At 35.6% G+C, this 14,950-nt stretch overlaps 1 protein-coding gene across 1 annotated transcript in view; it reads right to left on the reverse strand.

Moving 5' to 3' along the window:
- LOC106713966 (neurobeachin) overlaps positions 1-14,950 on the reverse strand; it is a 327,564-nt gene that overhangs the window by 52,132 nt on the left and 260,482 nt on the right. Inside the window, exons 40-41 of the mRNA XM_045683613.1 lie at positions 1,262-1,379; positions 838-940 (exon numbers count right to left, since the gene is read on the reverse strand). Coding sequence (XP_045539569.1) covers positions 838-940; positions 1,262-1,379 — 221 coding nt within the window. The remainder of the gene's footprint in view (positions 1-837; positions 941-1,261; positions 1,380-14,950) is intronic.

The raw sequence follows: 14,950 nt of genomic DNA on the forward strand, positions 1-14,950 counted from the left end.
TAACAAACAAAGCCTGGGGAAACCATACATCTTTTTACTAATTAAGCAAAAACAATAATAAGTATTGTGCAATTTCCGTAAACAAAATCAAGTTCCTATTTTTATGAGAAAATATATTAAAGTACAATTATATAAAGTCGGAATTGATTAATTAAGAATTGATTAATTAATGTATAATTATAATTTATGTATAATTAATTATATTTATAATTGGTTAAAAAATATAATTGTTGTTTAGTTTAAATAATATGGTAATTGTGAAAGAAAGACCCATGTCGGTTTTGTGCCTTAAAGATTCCGTTCCGGATTATTGTTACATTGTTTAAATTTTTAAGTTTTCTTTGAGGATTACCGTCTCATTAATTGTTAATATTGATTGAACAAATAAATATATTCTAATTCAATTAGCTCTTTTTACAAAAAACATGGCTTGTGTATATAAATGCCGCGTAATTTTAAATTTGGTTAATCTAATGTGGTTATTAAGTTGGAGTTGTTGAGGTTGAACTTCTTTCATTATTAGACAAATATTAAGAAAGATAGAAAACACTAAGTTCGTACTTCTTGTCTTCACTTTTTAATTTGTAACATTTAAACATACGTGACTACCAAATATTTAAAAAGCTTTATCTTTACAATCATTCAAAGCGCCATCTATTATTTGGAGCACAAAACAAATTATTGTAACAACCGATCAATCTACCATAGTTCATTTTTAGAATCACAGATGGCGTCTTTACTACATTGATAATTTGTAACACTATTGAGAATGCGCTTTTAACTGTAATTGTTTGAAATTAGTAAAGTGTTATAAATAGTCTCTTATCTACAACTTACCGTGTCTGAGGAATGCCGTATTTGATGCCCACGCCCACTCTGGGCAGGGCTTTGATCACTTTCTTGACAGTCGCCTGGTCGGGGAACGCGAAGAAGATTGAAGCTGGAAATTAAAAATGCACACGTAAGTCATGAGAAACGATACTATTTAGTCTTTATAAAATAAAATCTAGTATTAAACCTGAACCTACTATTATAAACCGCTAGTTATCTTGCATAGAAGACGAGTTGTCTTTTTTTGGTAGTGGTATTGTTGAGAAATATGTTTTTCTAGATCATAGGTATGTTAAGACAACGGAAACCTATAGTTATTCGTGCACTAAAGCTTCTAAAATCGCTGAATAGCTGTATAATCCCCCATACTGGTACTATATACAGTATTGAACATACAATGAGCAAATATATACAGTATATGTATACTAACTTCTGCTGGCGAGGAACATCTCGATGGCGACGCTTTGCAGCAGGTAGCGGCGCGAGAAGATGGCGCGTACCTCGCTGAAGTACCATTTGCCGTGCAGATGCTCACAGTACTTCAACACCTGCAACACCACATGCACATCTGTAGCATAATGATGAAGTACTTGAAAAAGAAAGAGAAATATTGTACTTAGGAAACAGAAAATAAAACGAGATAAAACTATTTAACTAATCGTTGTTTTCTGAGACCAAAATCCCTGTGTAAGATATTATCTCTGTTTTGTCTAAAACATTTGAACTAGACAGAAAGCAAATTAAACAATTTTTTTTTTTTATTATAAACTGAGACGAAATAAAACGAACAACATAAGATCGGCGACACAGCGCAGTAAAGCTCTGAGTCGTAAAAGCTTCGTTAGAGCTTTTATTACACGTTAAAACGTGTCTACTATCAAACTATTTGTATTTAGCTTTATTATTAAATATTATATACAGTATTGATCGCCAAGTGGTTAAAACTCAACAGTAATTCCAGTTTTCACATACCTAAATATGTTTGGAAACTTACTTCTCTGGTAAAATAAACTATGTCAAATTTTCACTTTACGTCTGTCTAATAACACCATTAACAATCATTATCAAATGAATTACAGACACATTAAAAAACAAAATAGCACGTGTTTATCTCCCATATACACCCCCACAAAATATTGAATATAAAGGGGACAGTGGGTGGAAATTAGCACAAAGATTGATTAACCGTGGAGTGGGTGTGAGGGCTGTGATTTGTGCTGTTTGTGTGCGGTGTGCAAGTTTGATAGAGCACGTATTGTGTTTAGTGTTTTGTAATAAATTATATTTACCCATTACGGATTAATTTCTAATCTTACTAATATTATAAATGCGAATGTTTAGATGGATGGATATTTGTTCAATGTATCTCAAGAACGACTGCATGGATGTCGATGAAATTTGATACAGATACTAGCTGTCGCCCGCGACTCCGTCCGCGCGCAGTAAAAAAAAAAAATTAAAAATAGATGTTGGCCGATTCTCAGACCTACTGAATATGCTCACAAAATTTCATGAGAATCGGTCAAGCCGTTGGAGGAGTACGGGAACGAAAACTGTGACACGAGAATTTTATATATAAGATTAGATAGAACATAGTCTGGAAAAATACATAGGCTACTAATTAAGTTTTTTAATTCCGCGCGGACGGAGTCGCGGGCAAAAGCTAGTGATTTCATAAACCACTATTTCTAGATTGTTAGATTGTATAATTTTCTAATATTAAACCATGTTTTTGTTTTCAAATTAAACACCGGATTATTATAGCAGGTAATTTAAAAGATACTTTCAATAATTCAATTATTTTCAATTAAATAATGGTTAAAAAGTAGTATTAATTTATTTTAATATTATTTTTGTTTTTAATAGGAATTGTAAAGTAGTAAGTATAAAAGATAAACGTAAGTTATTACACTTAAGTGAGTATTCTTTGTCAAGTATCATTAAAACTCTAGTACCATTGTGTTTGTATCGCAGTGGATAATAGCGGAATAATGCAACCAGCAGACTGATGGTTGTAAGAGGGTTAGCTCTCGGGTGTTGGTATAGGGGACTATAACAAGCGTAACAAAATGACACTCTAGTGTTTTTGTTGTGTAAATAAACAACTTCGAAAAGTTCTTTTAACTGTTAAAAAATAATAATTCATTGAAAAAAAAAACATCTTATCCATTTTCTTAAAAAGGTGTTGATAAATAATAGAGTCGTAGACAACAAATTTAGTGGTTCATACTCTGAGATAGTATGTATGGATCATCATCATCATCATCATCATCGTCAGCTCACTATACGTCCCCATCGAGGGGCTCGGAGCCTACCCCAAGTTAGGGGTGACTAGGCCATAGTCAACCACGCTGGCCAAGTGCGGGTTGGTTGACTTCACACATATCATTGAATTTCTTCTCAGATATGTGCAGTATCACGATGTTTTCCTTCACCGTAAGAACGTCGGATAAATGTACATATGTAAATCGAAAATCACATTGGTACATGGCGGGATTCGAACCCAGGACCTGCAGATTGCAAGTCAAGTACTTAACCTCTGAGCCACCGACGCTCCATGTATGGATAGAATAGTACAACTAGTAAAATAAGCATTTTAGAGATTTTATTTCTTTAGAATGTTAGCTGTATATGTCAGAGGTATTGTAGTAATCATATAATATATATTTTTACTCGTTATATTAGTGTTGATAATAAAATAATCATGCTATTAAGCACAAATACAAGATGAGAGGATTGGGCTCGTATGAACCCCTCATACTAGTGGGGTCGTTGACAAATTGCTGTACAATTGAAGGAGACAAGCCCCGCGGGTATTGAGGGGTCCCTTTCTACTTTATTGTGTTATACTATGATTTTCATTTGTTTTTGCTTGGTCTTTTTGTATGAATTTTTTTTTTGGATTTTGGATGGGTTTGTTTGCGAAACATATTGAGAATTTAAAAGAGACAAATTAACTTTTTAATTTTTATTTCAAAGTAATTAATTACTCTTCATACTTAAATGTTAAGTAATCTAGAATTTTATTTAATAAATCCACTTGCTCTTAGATTGTTAAAGCTTGAAAAACTGTTAAACCCAAACTGTAAACAAACGAGTAACGCTTTCTTTCTCTAATTTTATTTAAGCGTGTTATAAAGCGATAATATTTAATAATCTGTGAGAATTATGTACACACAGCCACTGAACTCTCCCAGCATCCATAGATGTATGAGATAAAGCACGCATTAGATCTGGCCCACACTAATGGGAGGCGGTCACGACACGGCTTGTGTGAACATGCCACGTGTACCTATTGTATTGCTAAGAATTTAGATCATTTCGGTGATTTATTACATTGGCATAGATTGAGTGGATCTGGTTGATAGGAGAGAAGTTCTCTAGTTTTATGTATAGGTAATCTTTATTAGAATATTTTCTGAATTAATATAAAATTTGAATATACACAATCAGTTATCATATTTCTTTAGGCATCATAATAACAGTGGTAGATCCCGCAACAACAATATTTGTTGGGTGCACGAATTGGCCGGGTCGAGCTGTGCAATACCACGACCACACAGATGACAGGCGTGAAGTGGAAGCAATTCCGCGTTTCGTTTGATGAGTGTGGTACCGGAGATCTAATTTTAGTCCTCTTTCCCTTCCCACCCTTTTCTTATAAGGAAAGAAAGGATGGGAAAGAGAAGTGGATTTGGCGGAAGAGGGGACGCATAGAAAGGAGAAATATCTTCTATCTGTGCGTCCCCTTCTCCGTTGATTGAAGGTAGGCAACGCATCAGCATTTGCGGATGTCTATGGGCAACGGTCACCTCGCTATTGCGGCGAATCCAGATGGTCGTTTGCTCGTATGCCACCTTAAGATATAAAAAAAAACAATAGTGCGGTGTGCATTTGCAGAATTATATACCTATAAATTTTTTTATGTTTTGATGAATTAAAAAAAATATCCACTATCTATCTCAGTGCAATCTCTACATAAATGACAATGTGTCAGCAAAATATCAAATGTAAGTGAACGAGAAGCAGGTGATAGGTCGGCTCGCTCGCGATGTCTATCGGAACCGTAAATAACATCAGACAAGTGCGCCCATTAGATACGGACACGACCCGCAGAAAAAAATACAACCCTCACGCACCGACAGCACAGACAGACAAAACAATAAATGCTAACGTATATTCTGTCATTTAGAAGAGATTTCGTTGCTAGTTTATTTTTTATATCTGAAAAAAATTAATTCAAAAATAAGGAAAGATCTAGGGAAATGTACCAGGACCTTAGAAGTCGTAACTCGGGTTTCGGATATTAATATTTATTTTATTTAATTATCTTTAAGTGTTAATATTTTGCAGACCGTACGCAAGGTGTATTCGCGTTGGTAATAATGCGTGGAGAAGTGTCTCCGAGGGCACGAGTGCTGTGAGACATACAAACATTGTACTCCGCCAACGTACGCGCCCGTCACAATAATAGATTAGGGCCGGCCCTAAAGGTGTCGAATTCATTACACTCAATTAAGCAAGTGTTCTATAGTTTCTTTATATGGGTCGTTCTGATGAGTTTTCGGAATAACCTCGCGGCGCGTCGTGTTTTTTACGATAATGTCAACTATTTTAATGTTACTCGACGTCGAACGACGACGTCGACGTAAACATTAACAACAGTTTGTAATCGCGCTCAGTTTAAAATTGAATTAAATTAGTTTATTTGGTTAAAACGCAGTGAAAAGTTGTTATCAGAACTGTTATTTATCTTGGTGATGTGATAGGCTAAACATTATAGTGCTTAATCAGTGCATTAAACTAATATAGACAATTATTACATATAACTTAAAATAAGTGTGAAGTGCATTCGTGTCAATCGTCGTTGTTTACTGAAACGCGTAAGCGACGCGTTTTACACGGCGCTTACGACCTTTAGAACGGAAGAATCCCCTAGCAATAGTGCACTGACGACCTTGTTAAATTACCGTTTGCGCTTCATAACGTTTTTGAATTTACAAAACGAATATGATGAATACCGAAGATAAATGTGCCGCTTGTCTGAGCGAGTTAAAAGATACTTCTGCAATGTATTGCACATGCTGTAAAGATAAGTTTCATTTGTTGTGCCTAAACCTGTCACAGAAAGAATACAATGCTCTCACCGAAGATTCTATAGCAAAGTGGACGTGTGATATGTGCCGCAGCAAGGGCCGCAAGGGCGGGGATAAAACAAACACTCCAGTTCGTGTACGTACTTCTTCGCCTCAGCTCAATTTCGTCACCCAGCGCAATAAGTCGCGACCCGCCCCAAACCCGTCAAACCCGTCAGTTTTATCTGCTAGCGACATACGCGAAATCATGCGCGAAGAGCTTAATTATTTCAGGCAACAAATAAACCCACAGCTCTTGGAAGTCACTAACGCCGTGTCGACCTTGCAAGCCACGATAGCGTCATTTAACAATGAACTTGAGACGTTGAAAGCGGAACACGCTACACAGCTTTCAAAATTACGAGATATGCAGGAAGAAAATTGCTCTTTACGATCTACCGTGCAATCACTTTCAGCACGGCTCGAGCAGATGGACCAAAACTCACGCTCCGCAAACATCGAAATACAATGCGTCCCGGAACATAAGCAGGAGAATCTTGTAAACATGGTGCAGCAACTGGGTAAAGTGATTAAGTGTCCAGTCAATGACACTAACATACATTACTGCACCAGGTTAGCCAAGATGAATAATACGTCGTCTCGGCCGCGTTCCATCTTAGTTAAACTTAGTAGTCCACGACTACGAGATGAGTTTCTCGCAGCTGTCAGTAAATTCAATAAAAACAATCCGGATGATAAACTGAAGTCTAGTCACTTGGGTATCGGTGGAGACAAGAAGGCCATCTTTGTTGCAGAACATCTTACCCCTGCGTTAAAATCATTGCACGCCGCTGCACGTAGCAAAGCGAAGGAACTTAAATACAAATATGTCTGGATCCGCGACGGAAGGATCTACATGCGGAAGAATGATGAATCAAACTTTATCTTTGTCAAAAATATTGAAGTACTACATCGTTTGTCATAATACCGCTAAATTTGCTTATTTTTACTTAAGGGCATGTTAACAATTTACTATCAAAATGTCAGAGGTTTGAGAACAAAAACTCAGGATACATTTAATAACGTTATTTGTAACGATTTTGATATTATAGTTTTTACTGAAACATGGCTGAACAGTAGTATTTCTGACAATGAGTTGTTTGATAGTCGATATGTTGTCTACAGACGCGATCGTGAAAGTAGCGGGTTCCACAATAAAAAAGGAGGAGGTGGCGTTTTAATAGCAGTCTCAAAGCGACTAACGTCTGTCCGAATGCGTGCTTACGAGTCCGATTGCGAGGATCTTTGGATACAAATTGAGCTACCAAACAGTAAAGGTAAAATCGAGAATTTTTACATATGCGGCATTTATATTCCCCCTCCTGTTCAAAAACATATCTTAGAACATTTCATAAATAATTCAAACTGTATCATTGAGAAACATGAGAGCAACACAATAGTCGTCGGTGACTTTAACTTTAGCAACGTAGCTTGGAAAAAGATGGATAGTGGTAAAGTCATACCTGTAATGTCTAATAGCTTTATGTATAATACGCTGATAGACTTTATGTCTGTTAACAGGCTCTCTCAATATAACTATTACTTAAACAACAAAGATAATATTCTTGATCTAATACTCAGTACTGTCACAATTTCTCAACTAAATATATCCGCAGATCCTCTCTCAATCACCGACCCCTCGCATCCCCCCCTTGAATTTTGTATAACACTAGAGTCTCAAGATAAGCTGCTCTCAACTTCTGAACCTAGATATTACTTTCATAAGGCAAATTATGTAGAAATCACGAACGAATTGCATAATATTCCTTGGGAAGAAGAATTGTCTAAATGCCTAAATGTTGACGAGATGGTTGCGGTCTTCTACAAACATCTAAGGCTAGTCATAGCTAAGCACGTGCCTAAACGTTCACCTCGTAATCATAAATATCCTATATGGTTCTCCACTCCATTAATTAAAATATTAAAAGAGAAATTTAAATTTAGACAAAAGTTTCGTAAATATGGTAATCCTCGCGACTTGCTGACCTTCCAATTACTTAGAGAGAGAAGTAACAAAATTTACAAATTAAATTACAACAAATACTTGCAGCAGCTAGAATCATCTTTGACATCGAACCCAAAATATATATGGACATTTCTCAAACATAAAAGAAAAGGCAGTTGCACTTTTCCAGCCTTAATGACCGCTGGGGATAGAATCGCAACCGGTGGACCCGATATTTGTGACCTCTTCGCAAAGCAATTCTCGTCAGTTTACGCCCCCAATACTCCCATAAACGTTCCTAGTAAAAACGAATTCTGTACGCCTACCGTCTCAAACTATTTCTCGTCCCTATCCGTAACCAGAGATCATGTCTACAGAGTTTTAAAAAGACTTGATTCTAAGAAGGGAGCTGGATCCGATGGGATACCGGCTGTCTTTCTCGTAAACTGTGCTAGTGCATTGGCTTTCCCTCTCTGTTTAATTTTTAATAAATCCCTTACATCTGGAGTTTTTCCAACAGCATGGAAAAGTTCTTTGGTTATTCCGCTCTTAAAAAGTGGCGATGCTAGCTGTGTCGGAAATTATAGGCCTATATCGTTACTCACTGTATTTGCTAAGGTATTCGAACAGATCATTTATCCATCACTATCGTGGCATCTAAAACAGTTAATTGCTCCTGAACAACATGGCTTCTTTAAAGGAAGATCCACTTCTACAAATTTGTTATCTTTTGTGGAGGACCTTGCCGAAGGTATTGACGCTGGTAAATCTTTTGATGCAATATATACAGACCTCAGTAAGGCCTTCGACAGTGTAAATCACGATATACTTCTGAATAAGCTCCTGTCGTTTGGTGTATCTGGGAATATGCTGCGTTGGTTCAAATCTTATCTTCAAAACAGAACGTCGGTAGTTGTAATTGGGGGATATAAATCTAAGTCGTTTACCGCGTCCTCAGGCGTTCCGCAAGGCTCCCATTTAGGCCCTTTATTATTCAATTTATTTTTTAACGACGTAACCAAGTGCTTTAGCAACTCCAGGGTCCTTATGTACGCGGACGATCTAAAATTCTTCAGAGAGGTAAACTCATTTGCAGACAGATCGCTATTACAGAGTGATCTGGACCAACTATCTGAGTGGTGTAGAAGTAACGCCATGTCGTTGAATGTAAGCAAATGTTCGTCGGTCCATTTTTCGAGAACAAAAAGTTCCATTTCACACACGTATAATATTAATGGCACGCTACTGAATGTCGCTGACCATATTAATGACTTAGGTGTAATACTTGACAGTAAGTTGCAGTTTAACGCTCACATCGATGACATAACTAAAAAATGTCTTAAAACTTTAGGCTTCGTATTACGAAACTGTAAAGAGTTTAAAGCTCGTACAAAAATAAGTCTGTACTCGTCTTTAGTTCGCAGCCGCCTGGAGTATTGCAGCGTCGTGTGGAATCCGCACTATGATACATATATCAAGCGCTTAGAGAGAGTCCAAAAAAGATTTCTAGCGCATTTATCGTTTAGGACTAACTTAGGTAATAAACTTTCGAGTTATGACGACCGTTTAAAACACTTTGGGATGGAATCGCTTTACCAGCGAAGAAAATATCTGGACGCCATGTTTCTGTACAAACTGATTAATGGTTACACCGACGCTTCTAACTTATTATCAAAATTGTCCATCTCTGTACCTTCTAGACTACCTAGATATAAAAAATATAAGCCGTTTCTCACTAAGGCAGCTCGAACAAACTTAGGCTTATATTCACCAATTAACAGACTAATGACTACATACAATGTATGGCATAATTCTTGTGTAATAGAAGATCCTAAACAAGATCCTGGTAGTCCAAATATCGCACAATCCATAAATGATGCGCCTCAAATTGATATCTTCTCTAACAAATTGTCTAGATTTAAAAAATATCTTCGAGAAGTTATGATTTGATTTTAGTTGTTCCTCTTTTTTATTACATAATTAGCTTCATCACATATATCTTACTAATTTAGTTTATATAAAGTTTTGGCGTTTCCGTTTGTTGCTTTATTATACTTGTATGATGTGTACACCTATCATTTGGATAAATTATTACTCCGTTTTAATTTACTTTTGTTATATAAGTTATTGTGCATGTGTTATAATTTACCTGTTGGTGTATCTAAATAAATAAATAAATAAAATAAATACTCGACTTTGTTTTTGTTCAATTAATTAAATATCAAATTGATTGTAATCTATACAAAGAATTATTTGAAGGAATGTTTTAATGAAGTAATTATTGTTTTATTTATTACTGTATGAGAAGCCAATTAGCTTTACTATAACGTGAAAGTAGTAATACGTGGTGTTTAAAGTAAATATCTTAAAACAAAATGTGAAACTTTTCGGATCTCGTTGAAATTTGAAAGAACACTATTAAGTTTATTTTTAATTCCGCGCATTCGGAGTCGCGGGTGACAGCTAGTGAACTATAAAAAAGTGCTTTTTAAAGGAGGTAAACATATTGTTTACAATTTAAGTTAAATTGTAATTTATTTAATAATTTCAAACAATTTAAAGCCTTTTATAAACACAACTTATAAAGGGTACTAAATAATCATTTAGTGAAACAAAAAGTGTTCCTGTCTTTGTTTCCACGTGGGAGTGGGTTCTGTGGTGACGTTAGTCCGACCTGATTGTGGTGGGTGGCATACATGTTGTTTACGACCATCTCACCATATTTAAATGACACTTAAGTGTCAATGTTTATGGTCATTATTGCTTAATAATACATGTATATTATTGTTTCCTGTAATCCTTAATAATTTATACTTATTTAAGGTTAACATTGGACAAATACCGTTACAAATTGTTCCCCTATGAAGTTACATTAGAATATGTCCAACAAATGCTGTTGGAGTGTGATGAAACAGACAGAGCTGTTGTTCGCAGGGCTAAAAGTTGATCCGATTGATGTTGGCCTGATTTTTACAATCTTGTAAGACCCGGCTTCAATCGAGGCGGTACGATTTTGCCAGCTCGTTTCAGCAGCAGCGTTTATTAAACAATAAAGAACACTATGGGATTGTCAAGGGGTGGTCCTGATCTACACAGGAACTAGTCGTTGAGGAGCTGGTCTTAAGTCCTCGACACTATGTCCTCTCCCTAACACTATAGACAACTGACTGTGTTCGAAAAACTATTCTGAAAAAAAAAAAAAACTTTGGGATTGTCATGTCCGATAAGGACGAAAATCCCAAAAAAAAAAAAAAAATTAAATCAAGTTTCACTTATATTCGTTTTGAGTACTTATTGTATAGTACCATCTGCAATTCGCCGTGTCTGTATTAGCTTAGGCAAATTAACAAACAGTCTGTGTTCACAATTTTGCACCGACAGATGCCAAAATATAGGATGTGTCTTTTGTAACTTTTGATAGACAACTATTATGATATAAACTAGATATAAATCAGTTTCCAACCACAGTATTTCATGTCTAACGTCAAGCATGTTAGTTAACTCGAGATGTATTTATGTGGGATCGATGTTGCGGGTTTGATTCCACGAAGTCCTGAGGGACTCCTATTCTCCTTGCGCACGTCCTGTCGTTGACTGCGCGACGCTTCATTTGAATAACATATATAAATTAGACTTAATCCCTGAGGAGATCGTATTGTTTCAAGATACCTAACGGTCTAAAGATGTATAGCTTGGGATTTGTTGTTGTCAATGCGTTTAGAAACAATTAAAAGAAAAAATAAAAACGTAATAATTACTGAATAATTATGGTAAAAATTAATAATATCGTCTTCGATGGCATTCAAGTTAATTTCGAATAAACGAACGTTAATAAATCGCCTATTCTTATACATTTTGAGTTGGTGAATTACCGCACAAATGCAAAGACGGTAATGAAAATCTCAGTGAAGCACACAAAAGCAAACAAACAATTAATGCGTGCGCTTAAACTAATTCCAGTAAACTGTGCGCCGGAGGGAAGTCCTAATTAAAACGCCATACATCACGCGCGCTCGGGTATACAGCCCCCTACCTCTATTACAGGAGATTATTACTACGGTTTCTCGATTCAAAGTCACTTCGGATCCAAAAGTGATGAAATATTTAATATTTTTATAAATTGTAATGATAATAATAATAAAACATAGATATTCATAGCTACATAAATAAAAACCTAGTAATTAATAATCTAATGCATATACAATTACTGTATTTTCCTCTGTTAACTTATTTTAGCAGTATACCTAAAAAGATAATACGATTTAAATAATCGAAACCGATTTAGTCAGTAAAATATAATTGAATGAGAATAATCTATCTCTATATATATAAAATAAAGTCGTGTTAGTTACACTATTTATAACTCAAGAACGGCTGAATCGATTTGACTGAAAATTGGTGGGCAGGTACCTTAGAACCAGGAAACGGACATAGGATAATTTTTACCCCGTTTTCTATTTTTTATTCCGTGCGGACGGAGTCGCGGGTAAAAGCTATTTTTCATAAAGTTTCTTTTAACAGCTTAAATCTTATATATTTTAATAAAAAAGTAATTGCAACATACAATGAATCTCACAAATTTATCACCTCGAATGGATATCAGATTCGAGTGAGAACAAATGGTAGTGTCTTTGAGTTCCCTATTTCGCAGTTTGTCATCCCGAATGGTTAATAAATTCCCTGTCATCGCATCTCCTCTTCTCGCCGACTATTTCTGTAGTTCCCCTGCTCTTTTTACCGCCGCTCGGCTTGCGGTGTGTGCGTCCTTTTTTCTATAAAAGTCCCCGAATAAATCTCTGTCTTTAAATGTGGATGGCGAAGAAATTGAATAATATATTGTTGAGGAATGTTGTTTCGTTTAAGATAGTTTTATGTATAAATTTAGATAAGAATATGGGATTTAGTTGGAAAAAAATAAAACATTATCGGATGTTGAGTTAAAACCACATTAAACACATGACAAAAAATGTGTGAGAGTTTGAAACTTTTTCTTTCATTATTACGTAGGCAAATGTTGTTTGATTATACGGCTTTATTAAAAGAGTTACATTAACAAAATTATTTCGAGTATACGTGAAAGTTTAGTTGATAACTTACGTTAAGTTTCCTAGCTTCTGGTTATGTTATCAAGTCTGAATTTTTAATACGTAAAAAAAAGACACTAAATGTCAAATATCCAAAATATTTTTTTAATGGTCAATAATTTTAGTTTATTAAAATTGATTATTGTGTATTAAATCTGAAAACATTAATATATGAAACTGGATAATGTCCAAAGGAAACTGCAAATATTTTACGACAACATATAAAGTGCTAACAGGATGTGTAAAATATAGTAATAAATAATGTGACATTATCGTTCAGTGATTTATGCGACTTGTCGTACGACATACGAGTTCTGTCGTACGGGATTACGGAGATTATGCGACAAGAATGTCAACTAAATCCGCTAATGACACGAGAATCGGTTCATCGTTTAACTAATAGCAGAAAAGTTGAACATCTGGTGATGTTAAACTGTACATTGGTTTTTAATCTAGTCGTTTTTATTTCGGACTAGCTGTCGTCCGCGACTCCGTCCGCGCGCAGTTAAAAAAAAACTTAATAGCGGTATGATTTTTTTCTTTTAAACCTTCCCTAGACCTCCACGAACATTTCAAGACTAAGATAAGATAAATCCGTTCAGCCGTTCTCGAGTTTTAGTGAGACTAACGAACAGCAATTCATTTTTATATGTATAGATGTAAGTATTACATACTTTAGTTTTGTAATACACAAAAAGAAAAGAAAATGAGCCATTTTGGTACTTATATTATATTGTAAGTAGTAGGTACCTATCTTATTTTGATCCGTTCATTGATGTCTGAATTACTTTTGTTTCGACTAACAGATGACGTAAAGCATTGATTTTGTTGTAGTTTGAGTGATATTTTTAACAACGAGAAAGGGCGAGCGTGGCGCCGCCTTGCGAAGCATCTGTGTTCAATTACACGGTCGCTTGACGCCGGTAATCGATGCCGACCGCTGCTGAGAATTAAAACTAAAGTAGCGACTTATATTTGTCCAACTGACGGCTATAGTCTGTAGGTACCAAGGAGTAAAGCTTCTTTCATTCATATTTACTACGCATGTTATACTTTTACTGTATTAACTCAAAAAAAATAATGTTAGACAATGTTCATTGTTCAGTTAAACACGGGTTTTAAGTCTTTGGCCGCCACTGATTGATATTGACGTCAACGTGGCTATATGTTATACCATAAATATGTATCATCACAATACTTTCGGTATAAGTAGGTACTTCATTATTTGTAAGGTAAAGATCGCATTTCGCAAGCCTACGCATAATAATGTTTTATTAACCATGATTTGTCAACCATCCGCCTGAGTGTTGGAGTCACGGTATAAAAGGGTTGACTATGTTTAAGTTAAAATTAATTTGAAACACTATCTTAGTTTCTTATGGTAATGCCTTTTGTGTCTATCTTTCTAGTTGTAGAGTTTTAAAATATTAGATTGTAGTTAAAATGTTCGCAGAGAGACGACGGCTGCTGGTGAGCCGAATATCTGACATCGGAGAAGCCAAAGCTCAAAAACTCCGATGGGAACCGACCCGATGGCCGGCCCAGATACCACTAGTGAGACGCCGTAGAGCTGGTCCTGCGGTGGCTACAAGCAATGAACTGGCAAGGAACGGCGCAGGACAGGCGACTTACACGATCTCTTGTCTCGAAGGCTAAGACCCAATTTGGGTCGCTACGCCAGCGGAGTAAGAAAGTTAAAATATTAAAACGTAGCAAACTTTTTGGTACTTTAATGTAGAAGATACGTCTTTAACAAATGCTTCTAAAAACTTCGAACTTAACAAAGTTCGTCTACTACAATTCGAACATAGAAATAGAAAGAGCCAGTTACATTTATTTTATTAACAATAGATGCTATTTATAAGGTAAAAAGTTATCACATTTTACGGCACAAGAGCACGACAGGTGCATAAAGTTCAACAAATTTTATCATTATTAGATTATAAATAAAACAA

The sequence above is a fragment of the Papilio machaon genome, chromosome 22, assembly GCF_912999745.1.
Source record: "Papilio machaon chromosome 22, ilPapMach1.1, whole genome shotgun sequence".
In the NCBI taxonomy this organism is placed as follows: domain Eukaryota; kingdom Metazoa; phylum Arthropoda; class Insecta; order Lepidoptera; family Papilionidae; genus Papilio; species Papilio machaon.